At 48.2% G+C, this 14593-nt stretch overlaps 1 protein-coding gene across 4 annotated transcripts in view; it reads right to left on the bottom strand.

The window, feature by feature from the left end:
* SORL1 (sortilin related receptor 1) overlaps positions 1 to 14593 on the bottom strand; it is a 173081-nt gene that overhangs the window by 80330 nt on the left and 78158 nt on the right. For all 4 annotated transcript variants that reach the window (XM_045483206.1, XM_045483202.1, XM_045483203.1 and 1 more), the window contains exons 13-14: positions 4753 to 4931; positions 3043 to 3229 (exon numbers count right to left, since the gene is read on the bottom strand). In XM_045483206.1, coding sequence (XP_045339162.1) covers positions 3043 to 3229; positions 4753 to 4931 — 366 coding nt within the window. The remainder of the gene's footprint in view (positions 1 to 3042; positions 3230 to 4752; positions 4932 to 14593) is intronic.

Genomic DNA, 14593 nt, shown 5'->3' with positions numbered 1-14593 from the left:
GAAATCAAGGAACATATGGGCCAGTGGCTGGGCTTCCCAGAGAGGTCAGAAAGGACCGTCAGAAGCAACCAGACTTTCACATGTAGCTGTCACTTGGCAGCTGAACTAACGCATGGAAACTATAAGCTCACTCATTCTCCTTTCCCCTCCTACAGTCCTCCCTCAGACCATCCCATCCTCACTGCCGCGGTCCAAGGCCCCCAAACGTTTCCAGGAGCCACAGTCCAGCCAGCTCCTTTCTAGCAGCTACACGATCAGAGGCCTTGAAATCAATACATCCTTTATCATTTTCCTGGGTCATCACCCTCACGATCTCATCTGGCCGAAAGCCCAACTCTGTGAGAGGCAAGACAGGTGGTTTTCCCCGTCCAAACTGAACCCTCAGCCCCTAGTGGGTTTCCACGAGTCAGCTGGGATAAGCGTGGGAGACCGGTGGGAGCTAAGCCAGTTTACCAAGAAGGCGTACCCAGCCTCTGGTTGTTGGCTGTTGTCGTCATCATTTTGGTAGAAAGGGAGCAGATTTTAGAGAAAAAGCACAGCAGGGGTCTTTAAGAAAAAAAAAACAAGAACAAAGGAGAGTTGTTAGGGTTTCTTACATGTTTATTACTTCCTTTTGTCTTGAAGTAGTTAGGATAAAAGAGAGAAGAGAGAGAGCCTTACAAACTTTTCCACGATTAGGGCCTCTACAGTCGGGGGACCTCAGGCCAGCAAAAGCTCTCAGATTAGAATTTACAATTTGGGGGCATCTAAGAGAGAACACAAGGTAGCAAAGGGGCACCGAACAGACAACCCTGGGAACGTCAAACAGCTCTGTGGTTTTACACTGCAAGGCTCTATGCCGTTATCTCAGAACCACACGGCTTTCACAGAGAATGTGCGTCCTGTACGGTCTAAAACCCGGCTGTTCAAAGGATGGGCTGGCAGATTAGCGAGCTCAGATCACCCAGAGCAGGGCACCAGCTACAGAGCCCCAGAACTGGAGTCAGAACTGACATTTTAACAAGATCCCAGGTGATTCATACGCACGCTCGAGTTTCAGAAGCATGGGTCTAGGGCAGGAGTTGGCCAGATCTGGTTAGCTGTTCTTGTAAACAGAGCTTTCTGGGACCACAGGCATGTCCATCCACCTACGGCTGCTTCTGTGCTCCCACAAGCAGTCGCCAAGCCACCATCATGGACCGCAGGGCTCGCAAAGCCTACGACATTTACCCCAGGTCCCTGTTCCAACCTCAGGCTAGAACGTATCAGAGGCTTCTGGCTTTCATCGAGATAAGTGTGGCTTCCTAAAGCAAACTTTAGCTGTTCTGAGAACGGCAGCGGCTGAGAAGTGAGTGACGGGCTTAGTTCGATACCCATGCTCTCTACTGACAGCCCCGCCCAGCCTGGGGTGATTTCATGCTGGAATACAGGCACCAGGGACTGCCTGTGGGCTCCCAGACCCTATGTGTGTTACTGCTAGAATCATCTTCCAAAGCTAAGCTCTGCTCTGATCAGCGACTCTCCTCAAAAGCCTTCAAAGACCCTCTGCTGCTTACAGACATCAGGTCCACACCCCTGTCTCTACCCTTACCTACCAGCCTCAGTTCCCCTCACTGACCCCACTTCATACCGACAAGGCCTCCAAACCAAACCACCAATGACCTCCCCACCACCCCTCCGCCTCCCCAGTGCTGCCACATCTTCTCAGAATGCTCCCGTCCACAAATCCAGGCGCTTTCATCTCTAACAGTGCCTCCTCCAGGAACTTCCTGATTTCCAAGCCCCAAATCAGTCTCCTCCTTCCTGCCAACAATCACAATAAAAGCACCCCTGCCTCCTCCAAGGTACGTGCGGCTTTCCCTCCCTGGCCACAGTTATCTGCGGGCCCATCATTTCTTCTGCTGTCACCATTCTCAGCCCTGCCTTGGGTACTTTGCTCCAGGACTGATGAATATACAAATATATATGCACTGACATCCCCTCACTGCAGATAAAGAAGCACACTCCCAGGGGCACCCGGGTGGCTCAGTTGGTTAGGCGTCCGACTTCAGCTCAGGTCATGATCTCACGGTCTGTGAGTTCGAGCCCCGCGTCGGGCTCTGTGCTGACAGCTCGGAGCCTGGAGCCTGCTTCCGATTCTGTGTCTCCCTCTCTCTCTGCCCCTCCCCCGTTCATGCTCTGTCTCTCTGTGTCTCAAAAATAAATAAACGTTAAAAAAAAAAATTAAAAAAAAAAAAAAAAGCACACTCCCTACAGGATAGGGCTTCTAAGGAAAAGGAGTTTCTTACACAGGAACCTTCAGTGTGTTCCCTTTGGAAGCCGCCCTCCTAGAAATAAATCCCAGAGTGATCCATTCCTAAATAAACTATGGCAGCTTCCCTAGGATGTAACTCCTCTCCCACATTTCGTAGCTATAAGAATTAAATGGAATAACCTATATAAAAAGTGCCTAGCACCATTCTTGGCACATCAAAAATTCTTAGGAAATCTTTATTTCTGGGGCGCCTGGGTGGTTCATTCAATTAAGCGTCCGACGTCGGCTCAGGTCATGATCTCACCATTCGTGGGTTCGAGCCCCGTGTCGGGCTCTGTGCTGACAGCTCAGAGCCTGGAGCCTGCTTCGGATTCTGTGTCTCCCTCTCTCTCTCTGCCCCTCCCCTGCTCGCTCGCTCGCTCTCTCTCAAAAATAAATAAACATTAAAAAAAATTTTTTTTTTTTTAATCTTTATTTTTGAGAGAGAGAGACAGAGTGTGAGTGGGAGGGGCAGAGAGGGAGGGAGACATAGAATCCGAAGCAGGCTCCAGGCTCTGAGCTGTCAGCACAGAACAGAGCCAGACGCGGGGCTTGAACCCACGAACTGCAAGATCATGACCTGAGCCAAAGTCGGACACTCAACCGACTGAGCCATTCAGGCGCCCCCAAAAAAAATTAAAAAAAAAAAGGAAATATATATTTCCTATGATTGCCTTCTTTCCCTCAGGGGAAGGGACCATGCCCTAGTCTGTATGTAACACTGCTGAGGAAGACACAACCCAGTCCCCAGGCATCCAGGAAGAACCCACCATTCATAGTCCTCTCGGGTGCAGGAGCAGTTGGACACGACCACGGGCCGGTCAAAGTCCTCTCCGTTAAAGCACGTCGCGTGGGGAGTCCTCCGTTTGAACACAGTCTTGTGTCCCAGCAAACACTCGTTGCCCCGCTCATCAGACGGTGACCACAGCTTGTAGTCATTCTCCGTGCAGGGAACCCCTGAGGAAAAGAAAACGTGGCATGAAGCGTCCGAGGGACACCCACATGGGCCTTCCTGTCCTCCCCGCCCCTCAGCCCAGCCACCCACGTCCGGCTCATCCCGGTGCTTCTCAGCGGGCACGCAGACCTCGGGAACTGTCCCAAGCCTCTGATCACCTTGCTCTGATGCCAGGAGGCACCCAGGCAAATGAAAATGGTACCGCCTGAAACACAGACGTTCGTCTGAGAAATCTGGGAAGCAGCAAGCCACCTTTGGCACTCTCTAAACTTCTGAAATATTTTAGCAGATTCTGCAGTGCCTTCTAGAAATGGGTATCAGAGGTGCCTATCCCCCAGGGAGTTACGCCGAATCGTTGGTAGATGGTGTCACCCAGGGGTGTTGTCTCCTGCCTGCTTTCCGGGGGGGTAGGGTGGGCACGCCTGGAAGGAATGGCCCGAGAGCAACAGAGTCCGCTGTCACTGCTTGGAAGAAAGTTCGTGGAAGATTCACGGAAGGAGGGGCTGAGAAATGGTAAGACAACCCGGACGGCCACTCCATCCACCCGTACTCACTGGGAATTTAAGCAGAGTGGCTTCTACGGGAACTCCAAAGTATACCTACGTCTATACTGGTACTCTGCGTCTTTTTTATAGATGTGTCAGATTGCATGCTGCCTGAAACTGATGAACAGCCGTCGACTCAATGCCATTCAAATCAGCAACTACTTATTAAGCCCTGGCTGCAAGGCTCTCCCCGGCTGTTCGGTGGGCGGAAAATACAGAAGGCACAAGACAGGTTCTTCTTTCTAAGACCCTTGTAATCTAGTCGATGGGGAGTGATATAAACAGGGTGACAGACACAAGTTTTAATTCACGGCGTGAGGGGTGGGCTTATGTTCTGGACACGGACGAGAGGCGGGGGGTGGGGGGGGGTCCTCTGGCTGGGATGTTAGCGGCCAAGTGCATTGGATCCTGAGACCGTGAAAAGGATCTCGACTAGGAGAAATGGAATGGGTAGCAGAGGGGATGTTCCAGATAGTTGGAATGATGTCGGCTGGGGCAGAAGGGGGAGGAAAGAGTAGGGCTGCAGAGGGAACGGGGGAGGAAGAGAGACTCTGGATTACACTTCTCCCTGCTTACTTACACATCCTGTGCCTACACTAGCAGACGGCAGATGAGATCCTAGACGGCTGAGAGGTCCCTGCATCATGGGGCACACTGCCATTCACACGGGAGTCACCCGCTGAGTCTGTCAAAGCAGAACTGCTGATGTGGAGGGATGTTTTTCATTTACTCACCTGTTCAATGCACACACACGCAGACCTACTATGCGCCAGCGACTAGACAGGAAGTGAGGATACAAGACATAACACCTGCTCCTACTAAGAACTGTCTGAGTAACTACCTCTGTATTTCCCAACCGCTTACTGCATACGTGTCCGTCTCCTTCAACGGCTACAGACTCTCTCGAGTACAGAGTATCGAAGCCGGTGCCCTGGTCAACAAATATCTCCATGAAGAGGGCCGAGGAGGCAGTGGCTTACCTAAGGCACCCGTGGCATTGACCTGCAGGATCAGCCAGCTGTGGACGTTCTCCTTGTTGGAGCCAAAGATGGTGAAGACAGTGCTCTTCTCGCCGGGTTCCGTGAGGAGCCCGTACACAAACACTGGGCTCTCGGAGAAGATGAACGTTTTCCAGGTCTCCCCTTCGTTGGTACTGTATCTGCCAAGGACGAGGAAGAAGATTCTTACTTACAGTTAAAGTCTCTAGGGCAGGGGCTTGGTTTCCAGGTAACATTCACTAGTGATAAGAGCCAGGACTCTCTGGAGGAACAGCCAGAGCAGGGAACCTTCAAGGCTGTGCCAGAAAGCAAGGATGTGCTAAGAGACTAACGGAGTCAGTGCAAAGGGGCACAGCAGCCAGCTTGATGGAGCTCCAACTGGCCAATTTGGGAAAATCTGAACATAAGAACAGAAAAATGACGGTAACAGATTATATACCCAATAGAAATACGACAGGGGTCTCCGAATGATGCTGAAAGGAAGAGAAAAGGGAAGGAGGAAGATGTTTTTCTTATGTTACAATGCTACCCAATACATATTGAAAACGATGACAGCATGAGGAAAACGACCATCCCATAACCCGCACTGTAATGACCGAGTCAGGCAAAGAAGACCACTGAACGCTACAACCACATGGTTCACATGGGGACCACGGTGTTCACATCAACCCACAGATGAATCATTCACTGCAAATGGGGAAATGCAATCTTACAATGGATTAAGAGTCACGACTGTCACCAAAGTTAGCATCACTAACAATGGGACAACCTGACGTCACGTGCCTCCCGGATAAAGCGTTGAGAATATCATCTATGTGCCGTTCTGTACAACCGGACAAATCCAGAACGTGGGACGGTCTCCATGGCCACTGGTCGGGATTCCTCCAACACAACACTGAGGCTGTGAAAAACTTAACAAACCAACAAAAAAAGGCGGAAGGCTTGTTACAAAGAGACTAAAGAGGTGTTAACGACCACACGCAATGTGTAAACCTTGACCGCGTCCCAGACCGGTGGGGGAAGGCAGCTGTAAGCAGCTTGGGACAACTGAGAAAATATAAATACAGTGTGTAAGGGACACTGAGCTCATGTGAACTTCCTTAGATGTGATAATGGCATTCTGAGTGCATAGGAAAATACCCGTATGTATTGGTGATACATGTTTTAAATATTTAGCTGTGAAGGGGCACGATGGCTACAACTTTCTTTCAAATGGCTCAGCAAGGGGCGCCTGGGTGGCTCAGTAGGTTAAGCATCCAACTCTTGATTTCAGCCCAGGTCATGATCTCACAGCTTGTGAGTCTGAGCCCCGCATCAGGCTCTGCACTGACAGCATGGAGTCTGCTTGGGATTCTCTCTGCCCCTACCCCGCTCATGTTCATGCTCTCTCTCTCTCAAAATAAACAAATAAACTTTTTTTTTTAAACCCACAAATGACAAAAGGATAGACACATGGACAGACAGGCAAGTAGGATGAATAGATGACAGAAGTAAAGCCAACTGGCAAATGTTAGCAACTGGTGATTCTGGGCAAACTTCTGTGGGTGTCCTTTATACAATCCTTCCGCCTTTTCCCGCGGTCTGACAGATTTTTAAGGTGGAGGAAAAATATGTCCAGAGAAAAGTCTCCAAGGAGGACTTGTTCTTGCTACAGCAGAACGAGAAAGCAAGCTCTTTAAAGAAATAGGCAGCACTGACATAACTGTGTTGATTTTTCATGATCTTTTGTATTGAGGGGGAGGGGAGGCGCACAGGGAGATGGGGAATACCTAACGCTTGCTTCGCCCCCTAGGAAGCTGGCCAAGATGCTCGACATGAGAAACCACTCAGTTAGAGCTCTCTTCAGTGTCAGCTCTTGCTTCGCTCTTAAATCCTACGTGCAAAATTTCTCTTTCTTTCACGTTTCCTGTATTTTTGAGATTTTAGTTTTTCTTCCTCAAAGAATGCTTGACACAAATCTTTTCACAACATCATACAATCCGAACACTCTCTCCCAAATCGAGATGACGACAACGGGTACTTCTGCAAGAGGCCACGGGTTAAATGGGAGGTGGGGAGCGGTGTACAAGGCAACATAAATAAAGAAGGTCAACGAGGACCAAGTGACTCCCCTACGGATCTTCCAAAGAGGAGAAATCCTCATCTGGTTGAACTGCGTTTGGTTGAAGCTGATTTTGAAGCAGATATAGGGATAAGTTAACTCATTCACTCTCCTTGTACCAGTGTGATGAGCTAACAGCTGAGTATCACTTTTAAAGGAAAATGAATGGGAAGAGCTGGCCTATTATCCAGACAGGATGGGAGCTATCAGGGATAATGTTGGCGGTCCATCCATTTGCACACTGCCCCGTAATTCTATTTAGGAGCTCCCTGAACCCCCGATAACCTTAGGAAATGAAGCACCCCATTTCTTGAGAGGTTCCCAGATGACTGATGGGATGACACTTTGATGAGACTGATAAGCAGGTACATGGCCAAGCAGAGCCTTGTATTTGAGAATAAACTGCGCATTTAGAAAACGGTGCTTTTTCCGAGTTTCGGGGAAGAAGCAAGTCACATTACCACTGCAACAGTTAGGGAGACATCTACTCTAGACCAGGTTCTGATCCCCTAAAGAACAACATGTATTGATGGGGTGAAAATGACAACAGCCTTGCAAGAAAACAAACCAAGTCACCTGTGTATTCCTACAGTCAGGAAAGACCATCAGAGCCCTAACCTTCAGGACTGGAGGATTCAAAATGTTCAGATAAAAATACATACATAGGGGTGCCTACGTGGCTCAGTAGGCTAAGCGTCCGACTTGGGCTCAGGTCATGATCTCACAGTTTGTGAGTTCGAGCCCCGCATCAGGCTCTGTGCTGACAGCTTGGAGCCTGCAGCCTGCTTTGAATTCTGGTTATCCTTCTCTCTCTGCCCCTCCCCTGCTCACATTCTCTCTCTCTCTGTCTCTCAAAAATAAATAAATTAAAAAAAAGTTTTTTCAATGTTAAAAAAAAATACACACAGAATCCCAGGGTCAAAACTCTCAAGAGGATGGGAAGGTCATTTAATATAATTAATGTAATAAACTTGTAATATAAATATAACACAGATACACTAAATAAGGGAAGTGGTAATATTCGAGACATTAATGTGTGGCTGTACGGAAAGGTCCTTGATGAACTCAGATTTTTAAACATGTTCACGATAAGAAAAGAGCCATACAACCAAAGGCAAAAAAAATTAAAGAGCAGTACTTATCTGCTAGTTAATTGCCGTTATAATTCGGATGGCAAGTAACCTGCAGCAACCGTGAGCAAACAAACCCAAAAGGAGTCAAAGATTATGCTTCAAACTATAAAAATTAGTGGTAGATTCGTGAGTCAGTGGGATGGTGGGTTGGTTGCCTAGTAAATTCTACAAAGTATTAGCAAGAAATTCTATAAAGAACCAGAAAAGGATCATCCTTTTGATGGTCAATGGTATAAATAGTAACAATAGAAAGAAGAAAAAAAAGGCAGAACCACTCAATTTCTATTTTGGTTGTATCTTTACCAAGAATGATCTTCAGACTGGACAAGGCAGGAAAAAAAGACAGGGATGTTAAAAGAAAATGAGTACAAAAGAGAGAACATTCTAGAGAATAGAAAAAGTTCAAAATATGATGGCAGATAAGAATCTCTAAAAGAATCACAAAGAACAGAGATTCTTGAAGCCCAGAGGAGGAAGAATAGTTTTACTTTCCTTAAGAACATAAAAATGGGGGCGCCTGGGTGGCTCAGTCGGTTGAGCATCCAACTTCAACTCACGCCATGATCTCGTGGTTCATGAGTTCAAACCCTGCATCGGGCTCTGTGCTGACAGCTCAGAGCCTGGAGCCTGCTTCAGATTCTGTGTCTCCCTCTCTCTCTGCCCCTCCCCCACTCGTTCTCTGTCTCTGTCTCTCTCTCAAAGAATAAATAAACATTAAAAAAAAAAAAAGGAACTAAAAAATGGTTTCAAGAATGGAAACAGCTGATCTGAGAGACCTTAGAAAAGAAAGAAGTCAGGGCTGGGGCTCACATGGTTTCACACCCAAGTCACAACACAACAATCGAATCCCACTTCCTTTTCTCAAGATAATCCTTGATTTGAAGAGGGCAATGATAGAGAACGTTCTTTTTTCATAAGGATCTCTATGGACCACAGAGCTAGATAAAATTCACCGCTGGGAAAACAAGTCCCAGTGTGCTGATTCCAACATATGGTGTGAACCCAACCCCAAAGGAGATCGCTCGTTCCCACGCTGCTCCCTGTTTTAGTCAAAGACATGAATAACAATATAGAAGGTCAACCCATCAAATGTGCAAAGCCTACAAGGCTAATTGGACTGGTAATGCAATTAATGCCCAAACAGGATTCAAAACACTCTTCTTATTACATCAAAAGAATAAGCAAACATGAGAAAAAAGTTCCACATGTTGTTTCAAAAGCCTACCTGCTCAGACACAAGATGGAGAAAATCTAGTCATATGATTTCGCTTCTATGTGGAGTTTAAGAAACAAAACAGATTGAACACAGAGGAAGGGAAGGAAAAATAAAGATAAAAACAGGAAAGCAAACCATTAGAGACTCAACTATAGAGAACGAATTGAGGGGTTGCTTGCTGGAGGGGTGGTGGGTGGGGGATGGACCAAATGGGTGACGGGCACAATGAGGACGCTTGTTGGGATGAGCACTGGGCGTTATACGTAAGTGATAAACCCCTAAATTCTACACCCGAAACCAACGCTATACGGAAGGAAAAAAAGTAGTGATAATAAAACTACTCTAAGTCGAGATAATGCGCTCCATTATTTGCATCAATTACCTTGTTTAAATTACCACGTTAAAAATACTGTGAGGCAGGGGCGCCTGGGTGGCTCCGTCGGTTAAGCGTCCGACTTCGGCTCAGGTCACGATCTCACGGTCCGTGGGTTCGAGCCCCGCGTCGGGCTCTGGGCTGACGGCTCAGAGCCTGGAGCCTGTTTCAGATTCTGTGTCTCCCTCTCTCTCTGCCCCTCCCCCGTTCATGCTCTGTCTCTCTCTGTCTCAAAAATTAATAAACGTTAAAAAAATAAAAATAAAAAAAAAAATACTGTGAGGCGTTTCCACGGATGAGAAAACTGAGTCTCCATAAGATAAGTAATTTGCTGAGGTTACCCAGCTAGTGAAGGGTTATACTGCCTTTATCATGAAGTTGCAATACGATTCAAACTGGCTTGGAGGTAAAATAAATTAATTAATTAAAAGAATGCATTATTTCATGAATGTGAGCAGTCCAACGGCACAAGTCCCCTCAGTACGGCAAAGCTGTCGCTGGGATTCAGTCTGTTTTCTCCACCCCTTGATCATTTTTCCTCTCTGTGGTCTTCATTCTCAGGCTGTTTTCCTACACGATAGCAAAGAAAGTCACGGGCATCCTGGGTTATATCTGCGGAGACAGACAGCTACGTACTCCCAGAGATGCAAGGAAAGGAAAGTATGCTGCATGTTTAACTACCCTAGTTTCCTTCTGGAGTTTCCATTAATGCTGAAGGTGGCATTTCCACCCTACACGCACCTATTCAAAATAAAATCTCATGGCGTCTAGGTGGCTCAGTCGGTTGAGGGTCCAACTCCTGATTCCAGCTCAGATCAAGATCTCACGTCTCATGAGTTCGAGCCGGGCCCCACCTTGGGCTCCGCACTGACAGCACAGAGCCCGCTCCAGATTTTCTCTCTCTTTCTCCCTCTCTCTCTCTGCCCCTCCCCTGCTTGCCCGCATGCTCACTCTCTCGCTCTCAAAGTGAATAAACTTTAAAAATACCACTACTACTACTGGGGCATCAGGGTGACTCAGTCGGTTGAGCGTCTGACTGCGGCTCAATCTGTGAGTTCGAGCCCCGCGTCTGGCTCTGTGCTGACAGCTCAGAGCCCCGGAGCCTGCTTCCGATTCTGTGTCTCCCTCTCTCTGCCCCTCCCCCACTCGCGCGCTGTGTCTCTCTCCGTCTGTCAAAAATAAACGACCGTTAAAAAACTTTTTTAATAAAATAAAAGTACTACTACTAAATATAGTCTCAAGTCAATGATATTACAGTAGTGTGGTATAGTCATGGATGGTGGCTACACTTGTGAGCACAGAACATACAGAGATGCTGAATCACGACGTTGTACACCTGAAACTAATGTAACATCGTAGGTCAACTATACTCAAATTAAAAAATTAAAAGAAAAAAAGAAAAAGAAAATCATGCCTTTAATAAAATCCATAAGAAAAAAAAAAAAAAGATCTGTAGGTTTCACGGTGACACTGAACTTAACCTACTGGTAGAGATCACAGCACAGATAGTATCTCAAAAATATGATGCTGAATAGCAGAAGCCAGATAAGAAACACAGGAAATTCTGCTAGCGGCAGAAGTAACCTACAGTGATAAAAATATAATCGGACCATCAGTTGCCTCTAGCTGGGGTGGGGCGGTGGTATTGGAGGAAGGGGTACAGAGGGATTTTCTGGGGTGATGGAAATTTTCTGCATCTTGACGAGGCATCCTCCAGCACTGAGTGGTGGATTTACAATCTGAGCATCTCATGGCGTGTAAATGGACATCTCAGTTTCTACAAGATGATTTACTAGAAGCTAGAAAGGTAGGGAGGCGGTCAGAAGTGTAAAAAGAGTCTTGGGTTCTCACTGGCAGAAACTGGGTGTCCAGAGCTGCGCTGGTGTTCATCCCTGCATGTTGGGGTCAGATCTGGGCCCCACATTTGAAAGCGCTGACATCGTGAGGTGGGCTAAAGGAGACCCGGATGGTGAAGGGTCGGGATCCCACAGCATCAGAGGACAGGAACCGGAGCCACCTGCCACGGAATGGGAGACACACAGGAGGACAGGGAGGGGCCTCAGATCCTGAAAGGTGTTCAGGGGAAGGAGGAAAGGGCCTCTGTGTGCGTCTCCTGGGGGCAGAACTAAGCCTACTCGCTAGAAACCGGAGGAGAATTGGGGCTCTCTCCGACCTGAGAACCTCCATTCGTAAAGGAATAAATGGATAAAAACGGTGAGCGAATGGAGACATGAACAAACTGTCCCAAAGTGAAATGGAAGCCCCTCGTGATCTGGTAGATTGCCCGTGACTCAAATTATTCAAGGAAAGACTGGTGGACTTCCATAAAAATGCTTTCAAGCACTCGCGAAAGGCCAACCCAGATGACGGACTACGTCCAGATTCCTGCTGGACATCTCCCCTTGGACAGCCCAGAGCAATTCAGCCCACGGTGTCCAAACCCACATTCCTCTGATGGCCTTTCAGGGCCTGCTCCCCTCACTGTCCCCTGCGCCTCTACGAAGGGTCTGATCAGCGTCCCCCGTCATCCTAGTCAAAAGCAGTCCTGCAGGGGCGCCTGGGTGGCGCAGTCGGTTAAGCGTCCGACTTCAGCCAGGTCACGATCTCGCGGTCCGGGAGTTCGAGCCCCGCGTCGGGCTCTGGGCTGATGGCTCGGAGCCTGGAGCCTGTTTCCGATTCTGTGTCTCCCTCTCTCGCTGCCCCTCCCCCGTTCATGCTCTGTCTCTCTCTGTCCCAAAAATAAATAAACGTTGGAAAAAAAAAAAAAAAAAAAAGCAGTCCTGCAGACGTTGTCCCCCAAAATGTTCAGTCCCCCCACCAGCTTCCTCTCTCACATCCACTCTTGCTTCTTTTAACGTTCATCCTCCTCAGCTGGCCAGAGCCATCCTTTCCATAACGTGAATCTAGCCTTGTCATTCCCCTACTGAAAACCCTCTAGGCGTTTTTAGGACCCCCGACTTTGAAAGGCAAGTCTGATCGCTCCGGGGAGGCATGGAGGTCCTCCGGCCCCCAGCCCCTACCTACGCCGACCTCAATCCCCATGTCTCACGGCCCCCTCCCTGCAGTCTGCATTCTATGACTACTCGAGCTTACACCTTCCACCCTGGTTCATGCCAGACCTTCTCTGGCCAAGGTCTTTCTAACCCTGAAATGGCACACCAACCTCGCTCAAGCTTCCTCTTCCTCCTCCTTCCTTCTCCTGGCTTCCTTCTCCTTCCTTCTCCCTGGCCCCCATTCTGTGTTCCCACAGCACTGTATGCTCCTTCTACCTTACCCCGTACTCTATTTTCATGACCTGATGTTGTGAGCATCTTCGAGCAGACTGCCCTTTGTCAGAAACGAGCCCTCCTCCTCACTTTCCCGCCCCTGGCAGCTGGCACCTTTCCTGGCACACAGAAGGGGCATTAATTAACATTTGCTAAAGGAAAGTAAATGAACTGCACTGTGTTTTTTGAACCCCATCACTCAGTTTCTTAACAATTAACAGGTGATAACACCGGCTTCACTATAACCCAAAGGCCGAAGAGACCACATGAGGGTTAAAATGAAGCAGGTAGGGATTTCTCTCTCTGCAACCGTCCCAGTAAGTGGTACCCCCCCCCCGCCTTAATGCTGCCACAAGCGTGCGGGCTAACTGCCATCTCCCACATTCTGGAACCAAGGGGCCGCTTCCAGAACTCAGGTCCAGAAAGACAGCTGCACTGCCGGATGTAATCTTTGCACTATCTTTTCGGGGCTCCAGGAGGAAAGCCCTATTCAATCAAAAATCTCCTACGAGAGGGGCGCCTGGGTGGCTCAGTCGGTTAAGCTTCCGACTTCGGCTCAGGTCATGATCTCACGGTCCGTGAGTTCTAGCCCCGCGTCGGGCTCTGTGCTGACAGCTCAGAGCCTGGAGCCTGCTTCAGATTCTGTGTCTCCCTCTTTCTCTCTGCCCTTCCCCCATTCATGGTCTGTCTCCCTCTGTCTCAAAAGTAAATAAATGTTTAAAAAAAAATTTAAAAAAAAATCTCCTGTGAGGAAAGACACTTTTGGGCGAGTCCAAAATATTATTAGTAAACTATCAAGAATAGCCTTTTGCTGGCAGGTAAACCTGCCTAGAAGAAATGGAAAATGATCTTGTCCTTCATGATCAAGTCAGCAAGCCTGTGTTTGGGTTTTTGTTTTGTTTTGTTTTGTTTTGTTTTATCAGAGTGGAAGAACACAGCAGCCCCTTCTCTGAAGAACACACCGATTATACACAAGAAAACCGTGCATCCCCTGAGCAGGTTCACAGTGACTACGTGCTGATCGAATGAAGCTGAATCCCCAGAAGGGGTTCTGATTTATTCATTTCAGACGTGCAGACACGAGAGCAAAAAATACAGGGTTCCAGGGGCACCTGGGTGGCTCCGTCGGTTAAGCGGCCGACTTCGGCTCAGGCCACGATCTCGCAATCCGTGAGTTCGAGCCCCGCGTCGGGCTCTGTGCTGACAGCTCAGAGCCTGGAGCCCGATTCAGATTCTGTGTCTCCCTCTCTCTCTGCCCCTCCCCTGTTCATGCTCTGTCTCTCTCTGTCTCAAAAATAAATAAACGTTAGAAAAAAAAAAAGAAAAAAAAATATAGGGTTCCACTTCTCGCTCTCAGTTTCAATTAACAATAACAAAGGTAACAGCCTCAGAGGAGAGTCCAGGCAGAAGCTGAACAAGTAATGGCCAACTCTTAGTTATCTGTGCTAATCAGGGAAAGAAAGACGTGAATAGTTTAAATTTTTTTTAATGTATATTTATATTTGAGAGAGAGAGAGAGAGGGAGAGAGAGACAGAGCGCAAGCGGGGAAGGGGCAGAGAGAGAGAGGGAGACACAGAATCCGAAGCAGGCTCCAGGCTCCGACCTGTCAGCACAGAGCCCGACGCAGGGCTCAAGCCCCCCGAACCGTGAGATCGTGACCCTAGGCGAAGCCAGACGCTTAACCGACTGAGCCACCCAGGCACCCCAGATGTGAATAATTTAAAAGAACCACC

This window comes from Leopardus geoffroyi, chromosome D1 (genome assembly GCF_018350155.1).
Source record: "Leopardus geoffroyi isolate Oge1 chromosome D1, O.geoffroyi_Oge1_pat1.0, whole genome shotgun sequence".
NCBI classification, from domain to species: Eukaryota; Metazoa; Chordata; class Mammalia; order Carnivora; family Felidae; genus Leopardus; species Leopardus geoffroyi.
The sequence above is the reverse complement of the archived record's forward strand: the minus strand, read 5'-3'. Positions and strand labels throughout refer to the sequence as shown.